We start from the raw sequence: 23,339 nt of genomic DNA on the forward strand, positions 1-23,339 counted from the left end.
TCGTAGTCACCGAGGACGTTGACTATATTTGCAGGGGAGTATGTAGCCGGGTGGTAAATCTGTTAAATATGTTAAATGATTTTCCACTTAAATTTAGTATAGTTTAACTGTTAATATATGTAATTGTTACACTGTCAAGCCATGTAAAATGTCATTTGATGTAGTTAAATTGTGAAGCAGATTGTGAGTGTATTTTTATAGTTTTGGTTGTCATTGCATGTTTTGACCAGTAAGTGGCAGTGTTGCGGACTTTTATTGTAACTCCGTGCAAGTTATCCAAGTGCATCTTGGGTATTCTTTCTTCTTTTCTTGTGTGGAGCGCCTGAAGATTGCGGTGTGACGGTGCTCTGACTCCGTAGTAAGTAGGGGTAAATATCTTGTGAAATATACCTGTAACATTATTCCAAACAATATTGTATGTCGGTAATTTGACAAGATGGTTTGATTTAGACGCTACTGGAGTTGATGTTCGGTGATTTTGGGCGCGAGCCGTCGACCACTGTTCGCCATTGCAGGCATGACAAGGTAATGTTGGCGTGAATAAAGCCACACCATGCCATTGTATTTGGGATGTAAAGGTTTTATATGCATTTTAATTCTGTTTAAAGGTAAATGACAGAGTGAGAAGTTGCGCGATCTTCAGGAAGTTCCACATGTCTTTGTTAAACCCTGTTTAACATACATAGTCCACTGCCGTATTTTGCACCGTATGTTGTATGTTGTATTTATTTTCCTTTTAAAATCTTTTCTGTTAAACTTGCCACATCTGTGAATATTTATGAGCTGTTTGCTCGAAAGATACAGGAATTTATGCACTCAGTAAAACGATCTGCATTCGAAGGTTCAAACAATAAAATTAAAGCTACAAGAACCCCGGAAGTAATTGTGTCCTGTGTGGTATCTAATTCCACGGGCTACATTTAAATTATTGGAAACTGAGAGAACTGAAACTCAAAGGTAAAGCAGTAGTTCTAAATAACTTTATATTGTCAAAATTAAATTATAGATTAGCAGTTATAGAACTACCCTTATGGTTATTGAATAGAATAAATGAAATCATAACCAATTTTTTGTGGAGAGCAAAAGTAAGCAAAATAGCACGAAAGACTTTAATAGGTAAGTACAGGGAGGGAGGACTTCAATTAGTAGATCTTGAAAGCAAAAAAAGAGTGTTCAGAATCAAAACTGTAAAAAAATATCTGTGTGACTCCACAGCTCACGGCTGGAAAAGCCTGATGGCATACTTTATAAATAAGGTATTTAACATAGGTGATTTTGTGTTGCTGATGCAACTAAAGAGACCGATGATGGTGGACAGATCACCAGGCCCTGACAGCGCTGCTGTCCACATCTGGGACAGGCCACAAACCCCTGAGGCTGCACCGCTGGTCTGACCGCCTCCGCCAGTACAACATCAGCCTGCAGTTCACCCCAGGCAGAGACAATGTTGTCGCCGACCTGCTCTCTCGCTCTGTCTCCACCCCAGCTCCACAGACGGACACTGACTGTGTGGAAAAGGACATTGTCCAAATGCTACACACACCCCTCCAGGCCACTGTCTCTCTGCAGGAGCTGAGGGCAGCCTCCGAACAGGACCCTGTCCTCTCACAGCTCTGCACCTACATCCAGAATGGCTGGCCTCACAAGGTCCCAGAGGAGCTGGCTGCGTTCGCCCGAGTCAGACAGGAGCTCTCCTGCTGGAACGACACCTGCGTGGCACGTGGGTTTTGCACAGTGGTCCCAGCTGCTCTCCGTGCACGTGTTTTGAATACGGCGCATGAAGGCCACCTGGGCATTGTGAAACTGAAACAGCGCTGCCGAGACCTGGTGTGGTGGCCGGGGATAGACAGAGATATTGAGGCTCTGGTGAAGGACTGTTCTGCCTGCCTTGTGAGTGGCAAAACTGGCCACCAGGCTCCCCCACCCCTGCAACCTCTCGCCTGGCCCTCTCAGCCCTAAGAACACCTGCAGTTGGACATTTGTGGTGAGATCCATGGAGTTCCCCACCACCAATGCTTCATGGTGGTCGCCTATGGTCTACACTCAAAATGGCCTGAACTCACCACTTCCGGCACTGTGACCTCACAGATCATCATCGACTTCCTGGACTCTCTTTTCTCTCGCTGGGGCCTCCCAAAGACCATCACCACTGACAACGGCCCTCAGCTGGTCTCTGCTGAGTTCACTGCTTATCTCGAAAGCACTGCGTACTACCACCCCCAGGCCAATGGTGGCGTTGAACATTTTCACCAGTCACTGAAGAACGGCCTCAGAGCACACATGGCCCAAGGGTGCTCTTTCACGCAGGCCATCCGTCACACTCTGCTGCACTATCGGGCCACACAGCACTCGACCACAGGCGTCTCCCCAGCCTCTCTCATGCTAGGCCGGGAACTGTGCATGCCCCTTGACAGGCTCCGCCCCTCCACACCTCAGGCACCTCCCTCTGGGGTCAGAGCCTCAGTCACTCGTCAGCAGACGCGGATGAAGCAACGGTTTGACCAGTCAAAATGAACCAGGGTGCCAGACATCAATGTGTCAGACTGGGTCAGGGTCCGCAGGCCCCACAGGGACAATAAAATGGCTTCATACTGGTCCTCTCCTCTCCAAGTCACCCGTCAGCTGGGCCCAGCCACTTACCTCCTCAGCGATGGCACTCGGTGGCACTCCAGTCGTCTACGGAAGGTGTCAACTCCGCCACACACAGCTGGTGACACAACCTTAGCCATTCCCTCAGCATGGCGAGACGCCCCTGGGCTTCATGCAGCTCCTACATGGGCCCCAGACATTCCTGGGCCTCAGCTTCCCCTGCCTTCTCCCTCCCCACCTTGGCCTGCCCAGCCTCAGGCCGCCCCGCGACCTGTTTGCACACGTTTACGCCCTGGCCACCTAGAGGACTTTGTGTCAACCTTTCATGTTTGAAATCCTGCCGGGGGGGGGGGGGAATGTTATGTCTGCACACATCGACAGTGCTGCATTTGATTTGGTGCTGTTCTATTGTGCTGGGATCGATTGGTGATGCCTGCGGGCTCTGGGTTGTTTGATCGGGTCTGCCTTTGATGCTGTGTCAGTCTAAATAAAGAATGCCACGGAGAGGTTGTGTCGAGCGACAGCGCTGTCTCCTGACGTGATTTAAAAATACAATAGACAGAAACAACAAATTATTACAATGTTCTAAAGGAAAGCATTCCAAAAGAATGGCGGACAATCATAGAACAGAGAGTAGTACAAAACAGAGTGGGGAAGCTCCCAGCCATGTTGGTTGAGCAAGGATGAGAGTGGAAGAGTATACATAGTTTGAAAAGCAAACAGATTTATGAAAAGTTTCTGGTACAGGCGTCGCAACATCCGACCTCTCTGCCATTCTGGGGCAAAGTTATGCCAAATTTGAATGTGGATCAAATCTGGTGACAATGGAGGGTGAGAGGGAACAGCATCGAGGCAGAAGACAACGACTACAAAATTCGACATAATAAGGTTTTCACCAATGTTATTCTGTCCCAGTTTGACAAGGGGGTCGGGAGAGAGTGTGACGTCTGTGGCCTGCTCCCTGAAACATTAATGCACATGTACGGGGACTGCTCGGAGCTTGCGAGTTTCTTTGAAACTTTGAAGGAGTGCTTAGTTAACAAACTGGGATTAATTTGGGACAGCGGGGATTCGTGGGATGTATTTTTTATGCTTGGAGTGTGGGAGAAGAGCAGGGTGAAGAACGCAGCGTTGTGCAAATTCCTCTTAAGTCAAGCCCGGCAGTCACGTCGAAACATTGCGCACTTTGAACGCAGAATCATCCCGGTTTGGAACATTTTCAAAAACATAGTCAAAAGACAAATACATTACAGATTGACGCATTGCGATGCGGACTTCACCCTGCTCTTCATCAGGGACAGCGATCTCCTCTCCCTCAATAGGAGGGGGGAGATTGTCTGGGACTTGTGAGGGAGGGGAGGGAAGGGGAAAGCCTGAAATGATGTGAATGGGGAAATGATGACTATTGGAAGGGGAAATACAAATAGAGTTAAAGATGAGTTACGCTTTTCTAATTTCTTTGTTATGTCTAATTTAAGTTAAGGGGAGGATGGGATCATTCTGTTTAATGTGGAATGTGTGTGGTTTAAAATCTTAAAGGGGTGTTTTAATTCGGGGAACAAGTATTGTAATGTCATCTTCTTTTAAAAACACAGTCTAAGGTTTGTTCAAAAGGGATGATTTGTTTTATTTTCTGTTCTGGTCCCAAAGCATTGATTTAAGTCGATGATTTGAAAAGCATGGCTTTATTTTTCGTGTAAAGCGAGACGGATATTATCTTGTGTAAGCGAAATAAAGTGTAAAACAGATGTAACAATGTGGAAATTATGGACAATACATGTAATCAAAAATGTATTTAAAAAAATCATAATAAAAGACAAAAAAAATAAATAACGCCCGATCTCGGAAGCTAAGCAGGGTCGGGCCTGGTTAGTACTTGGATGGGAGACCGCCTGTCCAGGGGTCACGACCCCCCCAAGTCCATATCCCTGGGATCCTAGGTTGAGCAACTCCTGGGATATCATACCTTCATATGGGGAATTTGTGCCATCTCTTGGCAGGAAAAGGTATGACAGCTCTAGGCTAGATCAGTGCGCTAGAGTGCTCGCCCTGTAAACGGAAGATTGTTGGTTCAGTTCCCCGACCGGGTCATACCAAATACTCTAAAATGATACCCATTGCCTCCCTGCTTGACACTCGGCATCTAGGTTTCTATTTAATGAAAGTAAATGGGGACTACAGGTGGAAACAATTAAATGATACCCATTGCCTCCCTGCTTGACACTCGGCATCTAAGTTTCTATTTCATGAAAGTAAATGGGGACTACAGGTGGAAACAATTAATCTTGCTTACTGTGGTGTATTAACAGTTCATCATCTATTCTCTGTTCATTATTACATGCTGCCTCATCATTACACCATCCAGACTTAGCTTGTGAGACATGGCAACATAGTTATTGTTGCTATGTCTCACAAGCTTCGTCTGTATTTTTTGCTTGTGACATGGCAAAAGGGAGACCTCAACATTCCAAATAGAAAATGGCTACCTAAATGATGCCATAGAAGAAAAGTTTATTCTATGACATAGCAAAAGGGAAAGGTCCATTAACAGGACATTAACATTTACATTTACAAAGATTGCAATGTAAATTTCATTTCAACACATCTTTGTAAACACCCCCCAATAAGAAACACAGACAAATGTATCATTGCCATTATTATATTTGCATCATTATGCTAAATTATATGCCAAATAAGCACATTTTACTAACAACTTGCTATCTAGAAGTCAGTCAATTGGATTGTTTTGAGTGGCAATCTCAGGTTAATCTCATGTTTCCAGATGACCCAGCCTTCCCACACAAGTCTTCATTCCATTCATTTCAGGTCGCATTCAAGTAAGCGTGCTCAGATTTCAGATTTTTATTGACTAACTGGACTGATTCCCAGAGGCTTGCTGGATAGTTTTGACAGCATCTCCTTGGATAAGAGGCACGGCACCAAAGCAGAAGACACTTCCTGTCATGGTCACTTCCAGTCATTATGGGGACATCTTATTTCAACAATACTAAACTTGCATTTAGTACACACACGGCCATTGACAAATCTTTTATTGACAAAATTATTATTTTATTATTACTTATCAACTCACCAAATTTTAACAGTTTAAACAGCAGAATTAAAATGAAAAAAAAAGACAGTGGGCATTTTTCTTCTCCGTAAATTATTGTTTCATTTAAAAAAATCTCCATTTTACAGAGACCCATAAGAAATCACACATGTTAAAGCAGAATACAATTTTGCAAACAAATTAAAAACTTCAAATATTATTAAAATAACAAAAATATATATTTTAAAATACAAATTTAAATATTTCTCTGTGTTACTGTTGGCATGTTGACCTCATCACTACATTGACTCGAGCGCTTTGCCTAATGACAATCCCACACTTCTCAACATTAAAATGTCCCATGTTTGTCCTTTGTTTAAACTACCTATACTATGATTAATATAATTAGCCTTTTCACAACATTATGCACCTCTTTTAAACATTACCTAGGACTTACCTTGCAGCGCAATAACTTTAAAATAACAGTACAATAACAGAACTTTGCAAATAAAATGTAAAAGAAAAAACTGAGCCACAAATGAGTTAGAGAGACCCAATATCGAGGTATTAAGGCATAGCATAGGAGTGAAATCCACAGTGAAAAGATGAAGCTCGCAACACTGCAGACTCTTCAAAATATTTAAAGCATTTATTTCTGCTAACGTGACATGTTTCGAGACCGGCTCTTCATTGACAGCCTCATCTTTTCAATTTGGATTTTGCTCTTAGCTCAGCACCTGCCCTGGCCGTGGCCGTTCCTCACCTTCCATAGCAGAAGAGTGAGCCCAATTATTTCCTCTTTTCCAGTTCCTCATCTACAACACTTTTAAAGTGCTCATAGCTCGTGTACACAACACCTTCAAAACCAGTAGTAGTGGATTTCCTAGTTACTGGGCAATAGGTGAATATCTTCTGGCTACTCCCAGCCAGCAGCTTTCTCCTTGGAGGGTGTGTACCGCTTCCGCTGCCCACCACACTGAGGTACTTGGCAAGCACTGCATGGCCTCCTCGACTTGTTGGGCATGACTGGTTTGGTTGTTGGTGCGGGGGGCGGTGCTACCACTGTGAAACTCTGACTGCATGATGGCCCATGAAAACTGATGTTTGGAGCCTGAGGCTGTGCAGGAACCACCAGGAGCACAGATGCCCCCGACACCGCAGCTCGAATGAAGGTGGCTGTGGCAGGCTTTGGCTGAAGGGGTCGGTGTAGCTCTGCTGGCTGTGGCAGGCTTTGGCTGAATGGGTGGGTTCGCAGGCTCAGCAGTGGCAGACTCTTGATGAATGGGTCGGCTCACAGGCTCCGGCTCTTCAAAATCCAACCTGCAAATATAAAGCATACGATAAGATTAATGTGCATTTACTTTCATTACCACTTAAAAAACTACTCACATCATTTAAAGGTGTACTTGGCTGTTTGGAGCATTAAAAATGAGATATATAGTAATGACATAGAAAATCACACTACATGATCACTCAGACCCCACTAGATATATGGTCTATTCAAAACACAACTTAATTAATTAGATTGTCTGATATTCTGCAGAGGTTCCTTTCTGTTTACGTATCTGTTGTGGTTTGAGTGAAACCATAACAAAAACACAAACAGAATGGTAACTCTGCAGAAAATTGGACAATCTAGCTTTGTTCTTTTCAATAGACCGTTTATCTAGTGGGGCCTAAGTGATCTTTAAGTATAATTATCTGTGTAATTGCTTAACATTTTATTTTTAATCGAACAAACAGCCTACTCACATCATTTAATCTCTGTAAAGATGTAAACATCTTACCTTCTCTTCTCACCACGCCTTTTCCCAGCGACGTGACGAGGCTGCTGATACTGCACTTGAGGCCGATCTGGTTGTGGTAGGATTGATGGCAGAGCAGGAGCTTCGGGCAGTGGTTGATCCGACAGCACTGTCTTGTGGGGCTTTGTTTTGGGCATCACGGTTGCCATGTAGTTGGCCTTCTTCTCCTCTCTTGAGATGAAGTTGGAGATGGACTTGTTATTGATGTTGGGCAGAGGGATTGAGAGATTGCCAAGGATGGGATCATCTCTCACTCGGTCAGCAATCCTTTTATACTGCCCCTTTAAGCAGGTGGTGATCTTGCTGGGGGTGGCAAGCTGATTGGCCGGCGGTCGATGGTTCAGCTTTCGTCTCTCACTCCCCTGCCCGTGTAGAGGCCCGCTCTGCCCGCAAGGCAAGCACGCCAGGCTGCCCGAACTGCCCTCCCTCTGGTTGCTGCGGCTCCTGTCCCCCGATGCTGTTACAGCCTGACGGCTCAGCGACCCGTGCGCCAGAGTGGAGTCGCTCAGCGGCATCCTCCCCACCCTCTCAGAGGCCGCAGTCACACCGCTGGTTCCTCTTTTCTCCTCCTCCTCGCTCTCCTCCTCCATCCCATGGCGTGCAGCTGACTGGGGCCCCTCTGCTTCGCCATCAGTCGCAATGCCACCAGGATGATCTCCTGTCCCCGTCTCCTCTTCCCCCTCCTCCTCTCCCTCGCCGGTGTCCCTCTCTGTCTCCTCTTTGGGATCTGCTTCAGGCACGGTTGCGCATTCTCGTGCGTAGTGTCCGATCTCCCCGCACTTGAAGCACTTCAACTCCGCGCACTCCCGTAGGATGTGTCCGGGCTGGAGGCACAGCCTGCAAACGTTAGATTGATTATCATGCAGCACTCTGAAATATTCAATCCCTTCCAGCGTGTCAAATTTGGTGCTATAAGGTAAAGAGGAGACATTTTCATTGAAACGGACTTTGAGGAATCTCGTCCCATCAAAAACTTCCGTCCCGGCCCACTTCCTCCGCTTGATAGGAGACACCGGCTCCACACCCCACTGCTCCAGTTTATTAACAATTTGATTGTCTGTGACATACAGGGGAAGGTTCAAAAAGGAGACGATCCTGGTGTCCCTCATGACTTCTGATGCCACCACTCTGGAGTTCCTAATTTTGAAGCCGTCCAGCAGTCTTGTTTTCCCTTTCGGGTTACTCATCGTGAGCTCCCATCATTTGTCACTTTTCGACCTGCAGCCCAATACTCTCCCACACGTGTTGTCAACCACACGCAGAAGCTCCATCATAGAGATTTTGTCCTCTCCTTCCACGTCCACATTAACCACCAGGTCTTTGTCCAGCTCTCTTCTTTCCCCCTCCCTCCCCGCCGCTCTTGCCGTCTCCGCTGCAACCGAGTCTCTTTCACAAACGCCATTGCTATAGCCCCTCCACCTCCTCTCTCTTTTCGTTTCTCCACTCGACTCTCCACCACCACCAATTCTCCTCTCTCCCCCTTCTCCATCACGCTTTCTGCCCTAGTCGGATTCGCATCCTGCTGGGGCTTCTTTTTTTCCGCCGCCATACCTCCATTTTGTTTGTCCGTCTGCCCGTCGTCGTTAGTCTTGTCCGGTCCGAGTGTCTTTGCCGTTTGTGCCATTTTCGTACTTCTAAAGCCACAAAAGTTTCCCCCGTGCAGCAGAAAGCTGCTGGGGAGGGGGGGGGGGCTAGAAGCGTTATTTTAAGAAACTACTCTCTTTTCCCCGTCGATTTAATGTCTTTTTCGTCCGCTCCTCCGCCACCACGCCAACCCGGAAGTTGTCAGAGTGGTATGGCCGTAAGCCGTTGAGCCGGCAGCGTGCCGCTCTTTTATATATAATTCGGCCTCCGCTCTTCATCTTTCTGCTATCAGCTTATTTCACCAGTTTCTACGTTTATGACAAACTCGGTGACATCTTTGTTCGATTGTTTATAGGTACAACGATAAACCTTAATACCGAAGAGAGACGACCCGACACAACTGTTCCATTAATGTTCCTAGCCCATGTTTTTTTATTTGAGCCCCCTCAACCTTGAACAATACAAAGGTTCCTGCCTTTGTATATGACCTAATACTACATCCTCCTTTCTGAGATAAATTATTGTATGGGTTTACTTGTGTAGAATGTATGACTACTACAAATCAAATTAAGTTATTTTTTTTATCTTAAGGCATGTTGCAAATAGTTATTTTTCCGCCTGCCGCCCAGTGACTACTGGGATAGGCTCCAGCATCCCCGTGACCCTGAGAGCAGGATAAACGGTTAAGATAATGGATGGATGGATGGATGTTGCAATTGGAAATAACGGCGTGTCAAGACAGGGCAAGTGCAGTACATTTTATGTCACTAGATGACAAAACACAAATGGATATCATGGTATCAAGAAGTGCAGTATATTTTAAAGACCACTAGATGGCGGCAAACTATAGTGCCACTAGAAGGCGCAAATAAAAATATATTGGGGTATACATTTGGTTGATGATTCTACTTTTAGAAAATCAAAGGTGTGGTCAAAGGTTAAGCCCCGAAATAGGTTGGACTAAGTCCGTCCTTTTTTCTGTGTCCTTTATTTGTCTTGGTTGCAGAAGCACGTTGTTAACATCTGATTCAGCTCAAATTTGTCCTTAGACACACATGTTACAGACTATTTACGTAATGAGTTATCTGAGGTCCTTGCTTACTTTTGCTTTTTTCCCCCCTCAAAATTAAGCATTACGCAATGAGACCCCGTACGTTTTCCATATTAAAAAAAAAACGTAAGTAGATTATGTTATGCACACGAACTTTTAAGGAAAACCCTTCTTCCGGTCTGATGGGTAATTTGATAACAATGTGAAATTCTGAAACGACTTCAAAGGTTTTGGATAAACGCTATCGCTGCCCAATGTAGGGGCGATGACGTTCATGTAAACAACAGCGAAGCCAATCAGAGAAGGGTTAACTTGGTCACGTGTCCGGAACTCCTGGAGTCGTAGGTAAAGTGTTGTCAAAATGGTTGGACACGATCATCACCACCATCACTTATCTATGTGTTTCTGTGACTTCATAAGGTAACTGCGAGGTTATTGCTATATACATTTGATAAATACACGTAACAGATGACCTATTCCTACGTAAATGTCTCCCGCAATATGTGATGTTTCGTTGCTTTTCAATCCATCGACCAATTAACGTTAGCTTAGCAATACCACAACCAACTGGCAAACCCGGTGTTCTGATGATATTGACTTGTCGAAAAATGCTACCGTAGCCCGAACCAATACTAGTCTAACCCAAACCCTAACCTAACCTCGTCGAACCATGCGCAGAACCGCTAAATAGCACATCTCGATAGGTAGCACATCTCGATAGGTAGCACATATAGACGGAACACCGGCAGCTGAAGCGTGACGTCAATCGTCGTCGTTAGTTGGATAACCGTTGTTAGCCGTCACGCCTATTAATCAATACATTATTGACACTGACCCGTGGAATCAATATTTGTGTCTTACAAGTCGTGTCTTTCGTAAGCATCAAACTATTTACGGTAAAATTGTGGAACAGTTTGAGCATGGAACTCAAACAATGTACAAACATGCAGTTCAAGAAGTACAAAGGTCTGATTTTCTAGAAATATAGGGACGATGAAGAGTTGTGTTGACTGTTAAGATTTTACTTATCTCCAAACATTTCTAATTACATTTTTTTAATTTCCCCACATATGACACATCCTCTAGAAAGACTGTCTTCTCACTAGTTGTAAGTGTTGTACATTGCACATCGTAGTCAGGTGACTAGAGTCCTGCTTTTTACTTTTAGTCACCTTTGCATTTTCTCCTGACCCCTTTATAGTCCACAAGTAAACTTCTTCACGCACTTCTATCATAGTAGCATTCGGATGAGTTCTGACATATTTACGGAGTTTTCGTTTCAATGAATGATCTTTGACCCCTTTGACAAACTGATCCCTGAGTATCACTGTTTCATTAGCCACAGAACTGGGACTTTGTTTCTGCACTAAGGTTAGGGCTTGTGACAAAGCATGTGAAAAGTCACGTATGTCCTCACCTTCCCTCTGTTTACAGCTATAAAAGCTCTGCAGTAACTGAGAAGCACTATGTTTGTCCCCAAAAGCTTGCTTGAAATAGCTAAAGAGGTCACTTATCTGATCATTCTTGCATCCTTTTTCAAAAACACCTCCTTTAAGGCTGGCCCTTTCAGGAGGGACATGAGAAAATCAAACTGTCCAGGGGCCGATTGATTTCTTGCATTTAAAACACATTTAACCTCTTCGATAAAATCATCAACAGATCTCTATCTTCATCAAAATCACCACTAAATGGTAAAATGTGACATTCTCTAGAAACATAAACATAGGATCTAGTGGGTGCATCATTCATTGAGGCAACTGCATTCATTACTTGTTCTTGTGTTCGAATCAGTTCTCTAATCTGTGCCTGTACATCAATTTCTTCAGCCTCACTTTCCCACCCCTAGGAGTGCTCCTCATTCACTTTTGACATTTTTCAGTTTGTTTTTTTTCAGTCCAGTCTAGTCTACCCTGCTGCCCTGTCTCTATCCACTTTGACAAAGGATAGAGACAGGGCAGCAGGGTAGACTTGAAGTGGAGGTGGTTGTTACGCTTCCGTAATGGCTCATTTACACGATTTGATTGAGTTCTACTTCATGCTTCAACATTTTTTTTTTTACTGGTGTGGCAGCAGTACGCTGCTGTAACTTCCTGATATGCAATACCATAGCGCAATACCATCAGCGGAAAAAAAACAAAACATCAGCGATACATCCCCCATTCAAAAAGCGACAGTAACGTAAATGTCAATATAACAGAAATAGGGACTTGAATAGTGGTTTCCGAGTTTATAAGGATTTAAAATTAGTTTCTTTACATTGTATACTAATACTCCTTTACCACCAGGTTACATATATATGTATAATTGTCATATATTTTTTATTATATATATTTTTTCATTGGCGGCAGGTGGGGAGACACCCTGAACAGGCTGCCAGGCCATTACAGGCCCCCCCCCCCCACACACACACACACACCCCTAGGGACAATTTAGTATGGCTGATTCACCTGACCTACAGGTACATGTCTTTGGACTATGGGAGGAAACCGGAGCACCTGGAGGAAACCCGCACAGACACGGGGAGAACATACAGTCACCAAAAAAAAAACAAAATGATACCCTACACAGTAGACTCGTCTTACCCACATACACACACATGCGCACCCACACACTCATGTGCACACACACACACACACACACACACACACACACACACACACACACACACACACACACACACACACACACACACACACACACACACACACACACACTGCTGGGATAGGCTCCAGCATCCCTGAGAGCAGGATAAGTGGTTTGGATAATGGAATGGAATACATATATATATATATTTATTATTTTTTTTTCCTTTTTGTAATGTATAGTAGATGAACTTAACAGGTGAGAAGGGGTAGGAAAAAATAAGTGTATACTCCCTCCTACTCCTTTTCAAACATGTAACAATTAATCTGATGTATATGGAGATTTGTTCGCTGAGTTTGATGTGTGGATTTGTTGATCACTTCAGATTATTGGCAATGGCTTATCTGTATGATATATCCTGCTTGTTTGCATGTTCTAAATAAATCATCATTCATTCATTCATTCGTTCACTATAAATGAGGTATAAACTGTGCTTTCTGCCTCCATACTCTCCTTGTCAACACAACAGGTTGCTCTGGTCCCTGGTTCTGCCATGCGTGTATTTGAGCTTGTTCTTGACTTTGCTCCTGGTCCTGGTAGTTTTCGGGGTCCGAATGTGGCTCCAGGGCCGGCGGAAAGCCCGCCTGGCACAGGACAGCTCCCCCACCGTGGCCTTCTTCCACCCATACTGCAACGCTGGTGGGGGTGGAGAGAGAGTGCTGTGGTGCGCCCTGCGAGTGCTGCAGAACAGGTGACTACCTGGTTTCTTCACATATACAAAAACGTGTAGAGACAGTGTTGCCAGGAAGATGGATATGAAATGTCCTTGGATGATAGAGAATGACTTAATGAATCACCTCTGCCCTGGAATAGAACAGAATAGAATAGAGTTTTCATTGTTCAGCCAAACTGGAAATTTGACTTTTGACTTATCAAGGCAAACACCAGTAAAATCAGTACAAAACCAGGGTTCCCAAGGGTGCTGGGAAATGGACAACAACTGGAAAATAAAATAAAAAATTGAGCAAATTTCCTAGGGATATTATTGAGGTAACGGAAAATTGTTAAGTTAGGTTATAAAATTCTATCTTCCCCTGCTGAGATCATAAAACTTTTAACCTGATTTTTTAGCTCAGTGATTTTCAAATTGGGGTTCGCGGCCCCTCAGGGGTCCTTGAGAGGCTTCCAGGGGGTCTTCAGAAAAATTAGAAGTTCAATTTCACTATAATTTAATTTACTAGAAATTATTAAGATATTAAAAAAAATAAGTCATTAATTTACCATTATATTTTAATATCAGTTTTGAATCTATTTGTCAGTCTTTGTATGACCCTCTTAAAACAAGGTAACAGTGCAAACCACCTAACTGTCCTGTTGTACTAATCTTGAAACTGATTTTCTGCATTTTTTTTTCCAGATACCCCAATGTCAATTTTGTGGTATACACTGGTGACCAGGGAGTGAGAGGGGAGCAGATTCTGGACGGGGCACGGCAGCGCTTCAACATCTTGCTGCCCCGGCTGGTCACCTTTGTCTTCCTCCGTCACCGTGTGCTGGTGGAGGCCAGCTCCTACCCCCACTTCACACTACTGGGTCAGAGCATGGGTTCCATGTTTCTAGGTAAAGTAAAAATAACCAATTCTTGGTATAATTTGTGGTTCCTACCAGCTCAGGGAAAGTAAACTTAAAACATTTAGATGTATCGATATTCATTGGTATGTAAATACGCTCAGATATTGTTAGAAACTTTTTTTAAAATCTGGAACTCCATATTTATGTCGTTGTGTTTTTTTATAGATAGATAGAAAGATAAATAGATGCTTATTGATCCCGAGGGAATTTAAAGCATCATGACAGCTCGCATAATCCAAAGGCACACTGTAATGTCCGTAGACGCCTTGTCTTACTGACATAAGAATAATTCAAGAACGAGCCGACTTCGTAGGTTCTTAACTGTGTAGCTTTTACTAGCGTTCATCCGACATACAACCTTCATAACATGCGCTTCTCACTTCCTGTATACGTCACACGCACTGCACGTACACCCGTGAGTAGGTCAAGTTAAACACGTGACCTTTCATTCATTACATCTCCCCCTCTAAGATGATTTTCTAACCTGTATATCACCCCCCTTTTCACAAAAAAAATAAAAAATCCCCCACAGTACACAAGTCCATACGCCTCACAAATCCAGCCGGATTGCAGGCTTGCTCACCCTGCCAGAGCGAGTAACATATGGTGTGGAAGTTGGCATTTCTGCTGCTCGGGACTCATCCGTGTTTCCACTCTCCCCTGGAGTGACATGGTCAGGATCCCTGCTGACAAAGGTGAGTGTTTTGGGTGTGGCCAACAGGTGGCGCCTGTTCCTTCTGTAATGTTCACCTTGAGCTGTCTCCACTATGTAGGATCTGGGAGTGGAGCTCTGACTGTGAACAACTGCTGGCATTGTCCATGTTTTCTGTCCATCAGGTTTGGTGAGTACTGCGTCACCTGAGTTCAGTGGGCGCAATGTCCGCACGCCGTTCCTGCGGTTGTAGTAGAAAGCCTGCCTCGATTTGGCTGCGGCGTCAGCGGTTTTGATCAGTTCCTCTTTAGGCCAGGCCGGTTTCAGGTTATGCTGCAATGTGGGTAAGGTGGTTCTGAGTCTCCTACCCATGAGCAATTCCGCTGGACTGGCTCCAGTGGAAGAAGAGGGTGTAGCTCTGTATGTCAACAGGGCGAGGAGAGGGTCTTCCTGCCTTAATATGCTTTTGGCTATCTGAACAGCCCTCTCTGCCTGTCCATTACTCTGGGGGTAGTGTGGGCTTGAAGTCACATGGATGAAATCATAATCCTCACTGAACCTCCTCATCTCTTCTGAAACTAGCTGTGGCCCATTATCGCTAACTACAATTTCAGGGATACCAAAACGTGCAAATGTAGCCTTCAGCCTAGCTACAACCTGACTGCTAGTAGTTGTTGGTAGATTTAGGATCTCCAAAAACCTGGAATAATAGTCAGACACTATCAAGTAGTTTTGCTTTTTGTACTCACACAGGTCTATGCCAACTTTCTGCCATGGTCTGGATGGGAGCTCACTTGACATTAAAGGCTCTTTTCTCTGTGTGTTCTTGTGTTCTCTGCAGAATTGACATTGCTGTATCTTTGTTGTAATGTGCTCTGTCATTTTAGGCCACCACACTGACTGGCTAGCTCTCTCTCTGCACTTACCTATCCCCTGGTGCCCGTCGTGTATTCTGTCTAAGATCACCTCCCTCATCTCTGTGGGAATGACGATACGACTGCCTCTGATGACTAAACCATCTACCTCAGATAACTCCCCTCTCACCTGATAAAAGTCTCTGACTGTCTCCGGCACTTTATCGACATACTCAGGCCAGCCGTGTCTGATGAAGCCCAACACTGTCTGGAGCTGCAGATCCCCATCCGTGCTCTGTTTTATCTCCTGCATCCTTTGAGGTGTGGCAGGCACCTGGCACACGATGGCATCAATGTGCGCTGCAACATCATCATGAGAAGCACCATCTCCGTAGCGCTGCTCTGGGCCTCTGGAGAGTGCATCAGCCACAGCTAAAGTTTTGCCTGGTGCGTATTCAGCCACTGCATTGAAACGCATCAGCCTCATTAACAGTCTCTGGCACCTAATGGGCACATTATCCAAGTCTTTGCTGTTCATGAGGGGCACTAGTGGTTTATGATCGGTGACAAGTCTGAAATTGTCAAGCCCAAACAAGTACTTCTCGAACCTTTCACATGCCCAGACGCTGGCTAAGCACTCTTTCTCGATCTGTGCGTACCTTGTCTCTGCGTCACTCAGCCGTCGGGAGCAGTAGGCCACGGGCTTCCAGTGTTCCCCGTGCTGCTGGAGCAGAACGCCTCCCAGCCCGTAGCTGCTGGCATCTGCTGACACCACCGTAGCCTTAGTGACGTCATAAAAGGTGAGTACCGGGGCGGTGGCGAGTGCTGCTTTAAGGTCTTGGAATGCTGTGTTCTGTGCAGGTCCCCACAGCCACTCTGTCGTTGCTTTAAGCAGTCCATAAAGCGGCTGACCTACAGTGGACAGCTCTGGGACGTATTTTGCCAAATAGTTCACCATCCCGAGGAACCTCTTGAGTTCCGTCACGTTCTGGGGCTGAGGAAAGTTCTCTATTCCGGCCACTTTGTCCGGGTCAGGTCTGATGCCTGCCTCGTTGATGATATGACCAAGGAAGCGGACTTGTTTCTGTTTGAACTTGCATTTCGCTTGGTTCAGTTTGAGACCTGCTGTTTCAATGACCCCCAGCGCCTCTGCTAGGCGCCGGTCATGGATTTCCTCAGTCTCTCCATGTATAAGGATGTCATCCATGTACACCTCTGTGCCCTCTAGCCCGGTCAGAGTTTCCGCCATCTTTCTCTGGAAAATCTCTGGAGCACTCGTTATACCAAATGGAAGGCGGCAGAAAGCATACCTCCCAAATGGGGTGATGAAAGTGGTGAGCCCCTTGCTGTCTTCATGCAAGGGGATCTGGTAAAACCCACTTGCTGCATCCAACGTTGTGAAGAACTTTGACCCTGCGAGCCTTGGCATTATTTCCTCCATAGTGGGCAGCACGTATTTCTCACGTTTCACCGCTCGATTCAGCCTCCTGAGGTCAGCGCAGCAGCGAACCTCTTTCTTGTTCGGTTTCAGCACCGGCACCATAGCGGCACACCATTCTGTGGGCTGAGTCACTTTTTCAATAATGCCTTCATTTTCCATACGCTGCAGTTCTTTCTTAACCAGTGGTACAAGTGGCAGCGGTATCCGTCTGGCTGTATGCACCGCGTATGGCTGGGCACCCTCCACCAGAGTTATTTTCACTGGGTCTGTTTTCAGCAGTCCACTTGAACCGAAAACTCCACTGACCTCATTCATCCGCTTCACTAGACCCATCTCCACTGCCTCTGGACGACTCAGCAGACAGCTGCCTCTCCCCTTGATCACATACACTGGAAAGGAGTATTGTTTCTCCTTGTATTTGGTTGTGGCTTGAAACTGTCCTATGCAGCTGATGTTTCCACCTGGGCTTATGAAGCATGTGTCAGGAGGTCCCAGTTTTATGTTTGGCTTCAGCTTTTTAAATGTCCCTTGGTTGATAACAGTAGCGTCAGCCCCCGTGTCAATTTTAAAGGTTATTGGTACATCACTTATTGTTAAACTAACAGTCCAATCTTCCTGACTGCTCTCTTTGCCAACTTCTCCCAGAAAGTACAGCTGTTTAACCTCTTCAGTGACTTCTCTCACCGCTTTAGAGTGACATACACGCTCCCAATGTCCCTTTTTATGACACTTGTTGCACTTACTGTTCGTTGCAGGACACTTCCGCTCATCGGTGTGCTGCGTCTTGCCGCACCTCCCGCATTCATCTACTTTGTTGGTTGCCGGACTGCCGCCACCATGACGCTGTCCGCCCTTTTTGTTTTGGCGTTCGTCCCGCCATCGGACAACATTGACGTTAGCCAGCTGGGCCTCTGGTTGGTTAGCTTGGAGGCTGAGCTGCCTTGTTATTGCCTCCGCCTGGCGCACTTGTTCAATGACTTTCACCAGAGTAAGGTCCGCTGTGAGCTGGAACTGACGGGAGAGCACCTTATCTTTTATGCCCACTACCAGACGATCTCTGATATGTTCATCCCTCTTGTCCCCAAACTCACAGTGTTCAGACAGCTCATACAATGTCCGGATGTACATCTCCGCTGTCTCTCCTGGCTGCTGGCTACGTTGATAGAAGCACGCCCTCTCATGTATGATGTTACGGCGGGGAATAAAGTAGCCGTCGAACCTTTTCAGTACGATATCATAGTCCACTTTATCACCCTCCGCCGCGAAGTCAAACGAGCTGAATATCTTTTCAGCCTCGCTGCCCATTGCATAAATCAGCGAACTCACTTGAATCTCCCCGTCGTCTTTATCCAGCTTTGTCGCGAGCCTGAAGCGCGAAAACCGTTGTCTCCACTCCGGCCATTCAACGGGGCAGTCAAACTTGAATTCACTCGGCGGATTAAACTTCGGCATGACCGCTCGTGTTCCGATACACAGACTATTCTGACACCATGTAATGTCCGTAGACGCCTTGTCTTACTGACATAAGAATAATTCAAGAACGAGCCGACTTCGTAGGTTCTTAACTGTGTAGCTTTTACTAGCGTTCATCCGACATACAACCTTCATAACATGCGCTTCTCACTTCCTGTATACGTCACACGCACTGCACGTACACCCGTGAGTAGGTCAAGTTAAACACGTGACCTTTCATTCATTACACACACAATATCAAAAATACACACAATAACAATAAGGAATACAAAATATAAAGAACTAGACTAAAGTGAAGTTCTTTGGTACCTATAAAATAAAATTGAATAGAATAAAGACATATATTTTTATATATAAAAGTAGGGTGGATCAAGAGCATTGGTATAAAAGTACAAAATAAAAATATAGCAGATGCTACATTGAGAAAAAGATGCAGCAGCATGTTCACATGTTATTGAACAGGATACACTTATTGCAGTTGTTGTATATTGCATGTAGTAGCAAGCCTAAAAATGTATATTGCACATAATTTAAGTAATAAATAAATCTTATCTATAGTGGTACTGTAGAGGATATATGGTTTGTCCTTAAAATAAATTGAGTGTGAGTGACAATATGCAATTTGAATATGAAAAATATAAAAAACGCAGTTAATGCTGTTTTAGTGTCCACCTAGAACGCTGAGGTTAGTGTTGTGGTAGAATGGGGAGGAGTTATACAGATTTATGGCTGCTGGCAGTAATGATCTCCTGTGGCGTTCTAAGGAGCACCTTTATGTTGAGCTCCTCACTATCAGTTCAAGTTGATGTTGAACTTGATGGGGAGAGAATGGAGTATTGGTTCCATTCCATCTGAGGACACACACACTAAAAGTGTATCCACATCCACTAAAAGCGTATTTCACTATGAATTTTAAAGTAGTCATCTGACATTATGATCCATTAAATTTATTACATTTAGTGTACTAGACAAGGCAGATATTTCCCATTGGGTAAGCATTTCAATACATACCTCTGTCCGATCCCAGGCAAAGAACCAAACAATAGTCTATGTAAACTATTGGGGGTTATTGGAAATCAATGGAAACACCAGGCAAACAGCTGAAATGACTTTAATGTCCCTGTCCTAGGCTGGGAGGCATTGACGTCCTTTGTCCCAGATCTCTATGTGGACTCCATGGGCTATGCCTTCACTCTGCCTGTATTTCGTTATCTGGGAGCCTGTAAGGTGGCCAGCTACGTCCACTACCCCACCGTGAGCACCGACATGCTGACTGTGGTCAGAGAGAGGAACCCCAGGTAGGATGGAAAGACGGGACAGTCACGCCTCTCTGGAAATAGTGATTTTTTGGAAATTAACCTAGACAGTGACAGTGTCTAACCCACATGGAAAGTGTCTATCCGTAAGCTATTAATGCTGTATTTTATTCAACCGGGAGAGTTGGGATTTCCCCAGTTTGACCTTCCAACCTTAGAATTCAGTGCATTGCATTGAAACGCAAACAGGAAACATAGATACTCTTGAGAAGGCTGTCTTTATGTGGTTATATCAAAACCGTTGCGCTAACATTAGCTACTTGAGATGAAGTGCACTCTGGAGAACTGTTCCAACATTTACATGATAAAACATGTGGTGTTTAACAAGATTTAAGATCACACGATATTAGAAGTAAACTTAGTTGTTATATGAAGTTAAAATGAATTATAAAAGCACAGCTGTTAAACCCCGAGTGTTCTGTATTGTCAGTCAACTGTGTCTTGGCAAAGTCAGAGTTGAAAAATGGTGTCCCAAGTTTCTTAAGTTTCAGCTCTGCCTTCAAGGGGCAGTTCCATGTAATTCTCCTGAGGAGAATGTTGGAAATTCCAACTTCCAGAACACAGCATTAACACCCTCTGCTCTCCTCCTCTCTCTCTTTGGCTCCCAGGTTCAACAATGCTGACTTCATCTCCAGTAACCCTTTGCTGAGCGTGGCCAAGGTCCTGTATTACTGCTGCTTCGCCCTGTTGTATGGCCTGGCTGGCTCCTGCAGTGACATCATCATGGTGAACTCCACCTGGACTCTGGGCCATATCCTGGCCTTGTGGCGCGCCCCGAGTCGCACCAGTGTGGTCTACCCGCCCTGCGATGTCAGGGCCTTTCTGGATGTCCCACTGGACGAGGGCGAGGATGAGGACTGGACGGACGACGGCTGGGAGAAGCTCGGACAGGAACTTGGAAGTGGAGAGGAAAGAGAGGGAGGCGAGGAGAGGAAGTGCCACTCGATCGTGTCGGTGGGGCAGTTCCGGCCAGAGAAGGACCACAGACTGCAGATCCGGGCTTTCCGCAACCTGCTTGACAGGAAAGGGGAGGGGCCTGCAGGGTGGGAATCACTGATGCTGGTGCTGATCGGTGGGTGCAGGAATCAGGAGGATGAGGAGAGGGTGCAGATGCTGCGGGGGCTGTGCCAGGAGCTGGGCGTGGCTGACAGGGTGAAGTTCAAACTTAATTTGCCCTTCGAGGAGTTGAAGAGGGAGCTGGTGGATGCCACCATTGGCCTACACACCATGTGGAATGAACACTTTGGCATCGGTAAGGGAGAACACACTGTATATTGGGCAAACACACACACGCACAACGCTGTCAGCAAGACTTAAACATTTTCAAGATATGATAAATATCTCCCTTTTCCCAGTGGCTCCATTCTTTTTGTTTGTTTCCTTCTCTCTTTCTCTCTCTGCCCTTTGGCAGGTGTAGTGGAGTGCATGGCCGCAGGCACCATCATTCTGGCCCACAAGTCTGGTGGTCCTAAGCTGGATATCGTGGTGCCATATGAGGGTGGGCAGACTGGTTTCCTGGCCGACAGTGAGGACAGCTATGCCGCAGCCATGGAGACAATCCTGGCGCTGCCACCCGCAGCACGGCTGGAGATCCGACGGAACGCCCGGCGCTCCGTGGATCGTTTCTCCGACCAGGAGTTTGAAGCCTGTTTCTTGGATGCCATGGAGCCTCTGATGAGGAAGCTGGAGCGATGATCAAAGAGACACAAGGCTTAACTCTTCTTTTTTTTTTGGTTGTCTTTTTAAGCTAGCAGCACTAAAACAGATTTGTCAGGAACATGACAGATGTGGCTCTTGCTGTTGCTGAGCTGCTGTTAAAAAGCCCATTTGAAGCGTCCCGTACATTTGCTTAAGATGATGAATTATTTTAAAACTCTCTAGTGCTTTGCTCTTCTCTGGGCAGTGAAATAAAATCTACTATGCTAACAATAGTGTTGGGAACATACAGCTTCGCTTCTCGTTCGTTGAGGAAAAATATGAAAGCTTGCGCTGTGAACAGAACGTCCTTAAGGATAATAATCCTAAAGCTTGCTTTTTCTTCTTCAGTTACAATCAATAAACAAATACCGGGAATTTTTAAGTGACTGGGCAGTTGTATGTCAAATCAGATAGCGCGACCCAAAGTTGTATTTGATGCTTGTGAACATTCAACAGGTGCTCGTGTAGCCGTCACTTTGATGATTGGGGCTGTGAAGCAACGGGGACCCCTGTGGTCTGTACAGTACTGTAGCATTGAAGACTTTGAAGCATTTTCAACCATCTGCTACAAAACCAAATCCACAATCAGAAATTTAGTTTTTTTTTTTTCCATTAGGATTTTTCCGACATGAAGGATTTTCTTTTTTTGGGGTGGTGGTGGTCCATATCTGTTTGTTCAACATATTTATTCCATATTTAAATTTTCAAGGTAAGCACTTGAAAGCATATTGAGGTAGAGCAACAAGTTTGACCAACCACCAGTTTGTAGTTACTGTGTTCTTTCACATCATCCATCGCTGCTTTTTGATAGGGGGTCATAGAAATGAGACCAAATGTGTAAAAATAAAATAATCTATTTTGGAGGAGGTACTCATGATATTTATAGAATTGTCATTTAAAAAAAAAATAATTCGACTTCGTTTCACAGTGTATTAAAGCTAAATTTTTCCTTATTTAACAACACAGGATAACTGAAGTTGCCACATTCTCCTTCTTATAGCTTAAGCATACTGCCAGCCTAAGGCAAGATGTTAGGAAAGTATAGTGACACTGATAACATGAGATGAGTATAACAGTATTGTGATATCCTTAAAAATGGACTTTCTTTTCACAATCTGTTCTTTCTGCACACTGGTTAAGAATCACAATCAGGACAAAAGTTGTATCAAACCTACACTGATGCTGATAGGAAGAAGTGTACAAAAACAAATTATTTGCATGCAGCCTGGGAAGCCGTTAGTTAAATTTTACTACCCCCCCACCCCCACCCCATTTAGCTTCGAAGTATGTCTGCCAGTTACTTTGGCAGGTAACCAACCATAATTTAAAGTTCCTTTTTGCATTCCAAAAATCTAAGTGGCAAATTTGATGGAGGAATATGGGGTTTTTCCAGACAGTATGAACAAATGAATCCTTCACTGCTCCCGTGTACAGCAGTGTATTTACAGATGGGGGCATCACTAAAGTTGAGCTATACAATAAAGAGTCCAGGAATAAGAAATAGAAAAAAACATTCCAATTACTACAGTGTGTTACTTAATGAAAACCATTAACAATTTCTGTCTTACTATGGTCCAGTTCAATCACAATAAAGAATTTCATATTATAAACA

At 44.8% G+C, this 23,339-nt stretch overlaps 1 protein-coding gene across 1 annotated transcript; it reads left to right on the top strand.

Annotated features, from left to right (window-relative positions):
• The first annotated feature begins 10,416 nt into the window (after window positions 1–10,416).
• Window positions 10,417–23,339, top strand: LOC130120801 (GDP-Man:Man(3)GlcNAc(2)-PP-Dol alpha-1,2-mannosyltransferase-like). Its single transcript, XM_056289550.1, has 6 exons — window positions 10,417–10,498; window positions 13,191–13,412; window positions 14,079–14,281; window positions 19,843–20,011; window positions 20,638–21,281; window positions 21,441–23,339. The coding sequence occupies exons 1-6, from the start codon at window positions 10,440–10,442 to the stop codon at window positions 21,722–21,724; spliced, it is 1,581 nt and encodes a 526-aa protein (XP_056145525.1). The 5' UTR covers window positions 10,417–10,439; the 3' UTR covers window positions 21,725–23,339.

Source organism: Lampris incognitus, chromosome 11 (genome assembly GCF_029633865.1).
Source record: "Lampris incognitus isolate fLamInc1 chromosome 11, fLamInc1.hap2, whole genome shotgun sequence".
Classification (NCBI taxonomy): Eukaryota; Metazoa; Chordata; class Actinopteri; order Lampriformes; family Lampridae; genus Lampris; species Lampris incognitus.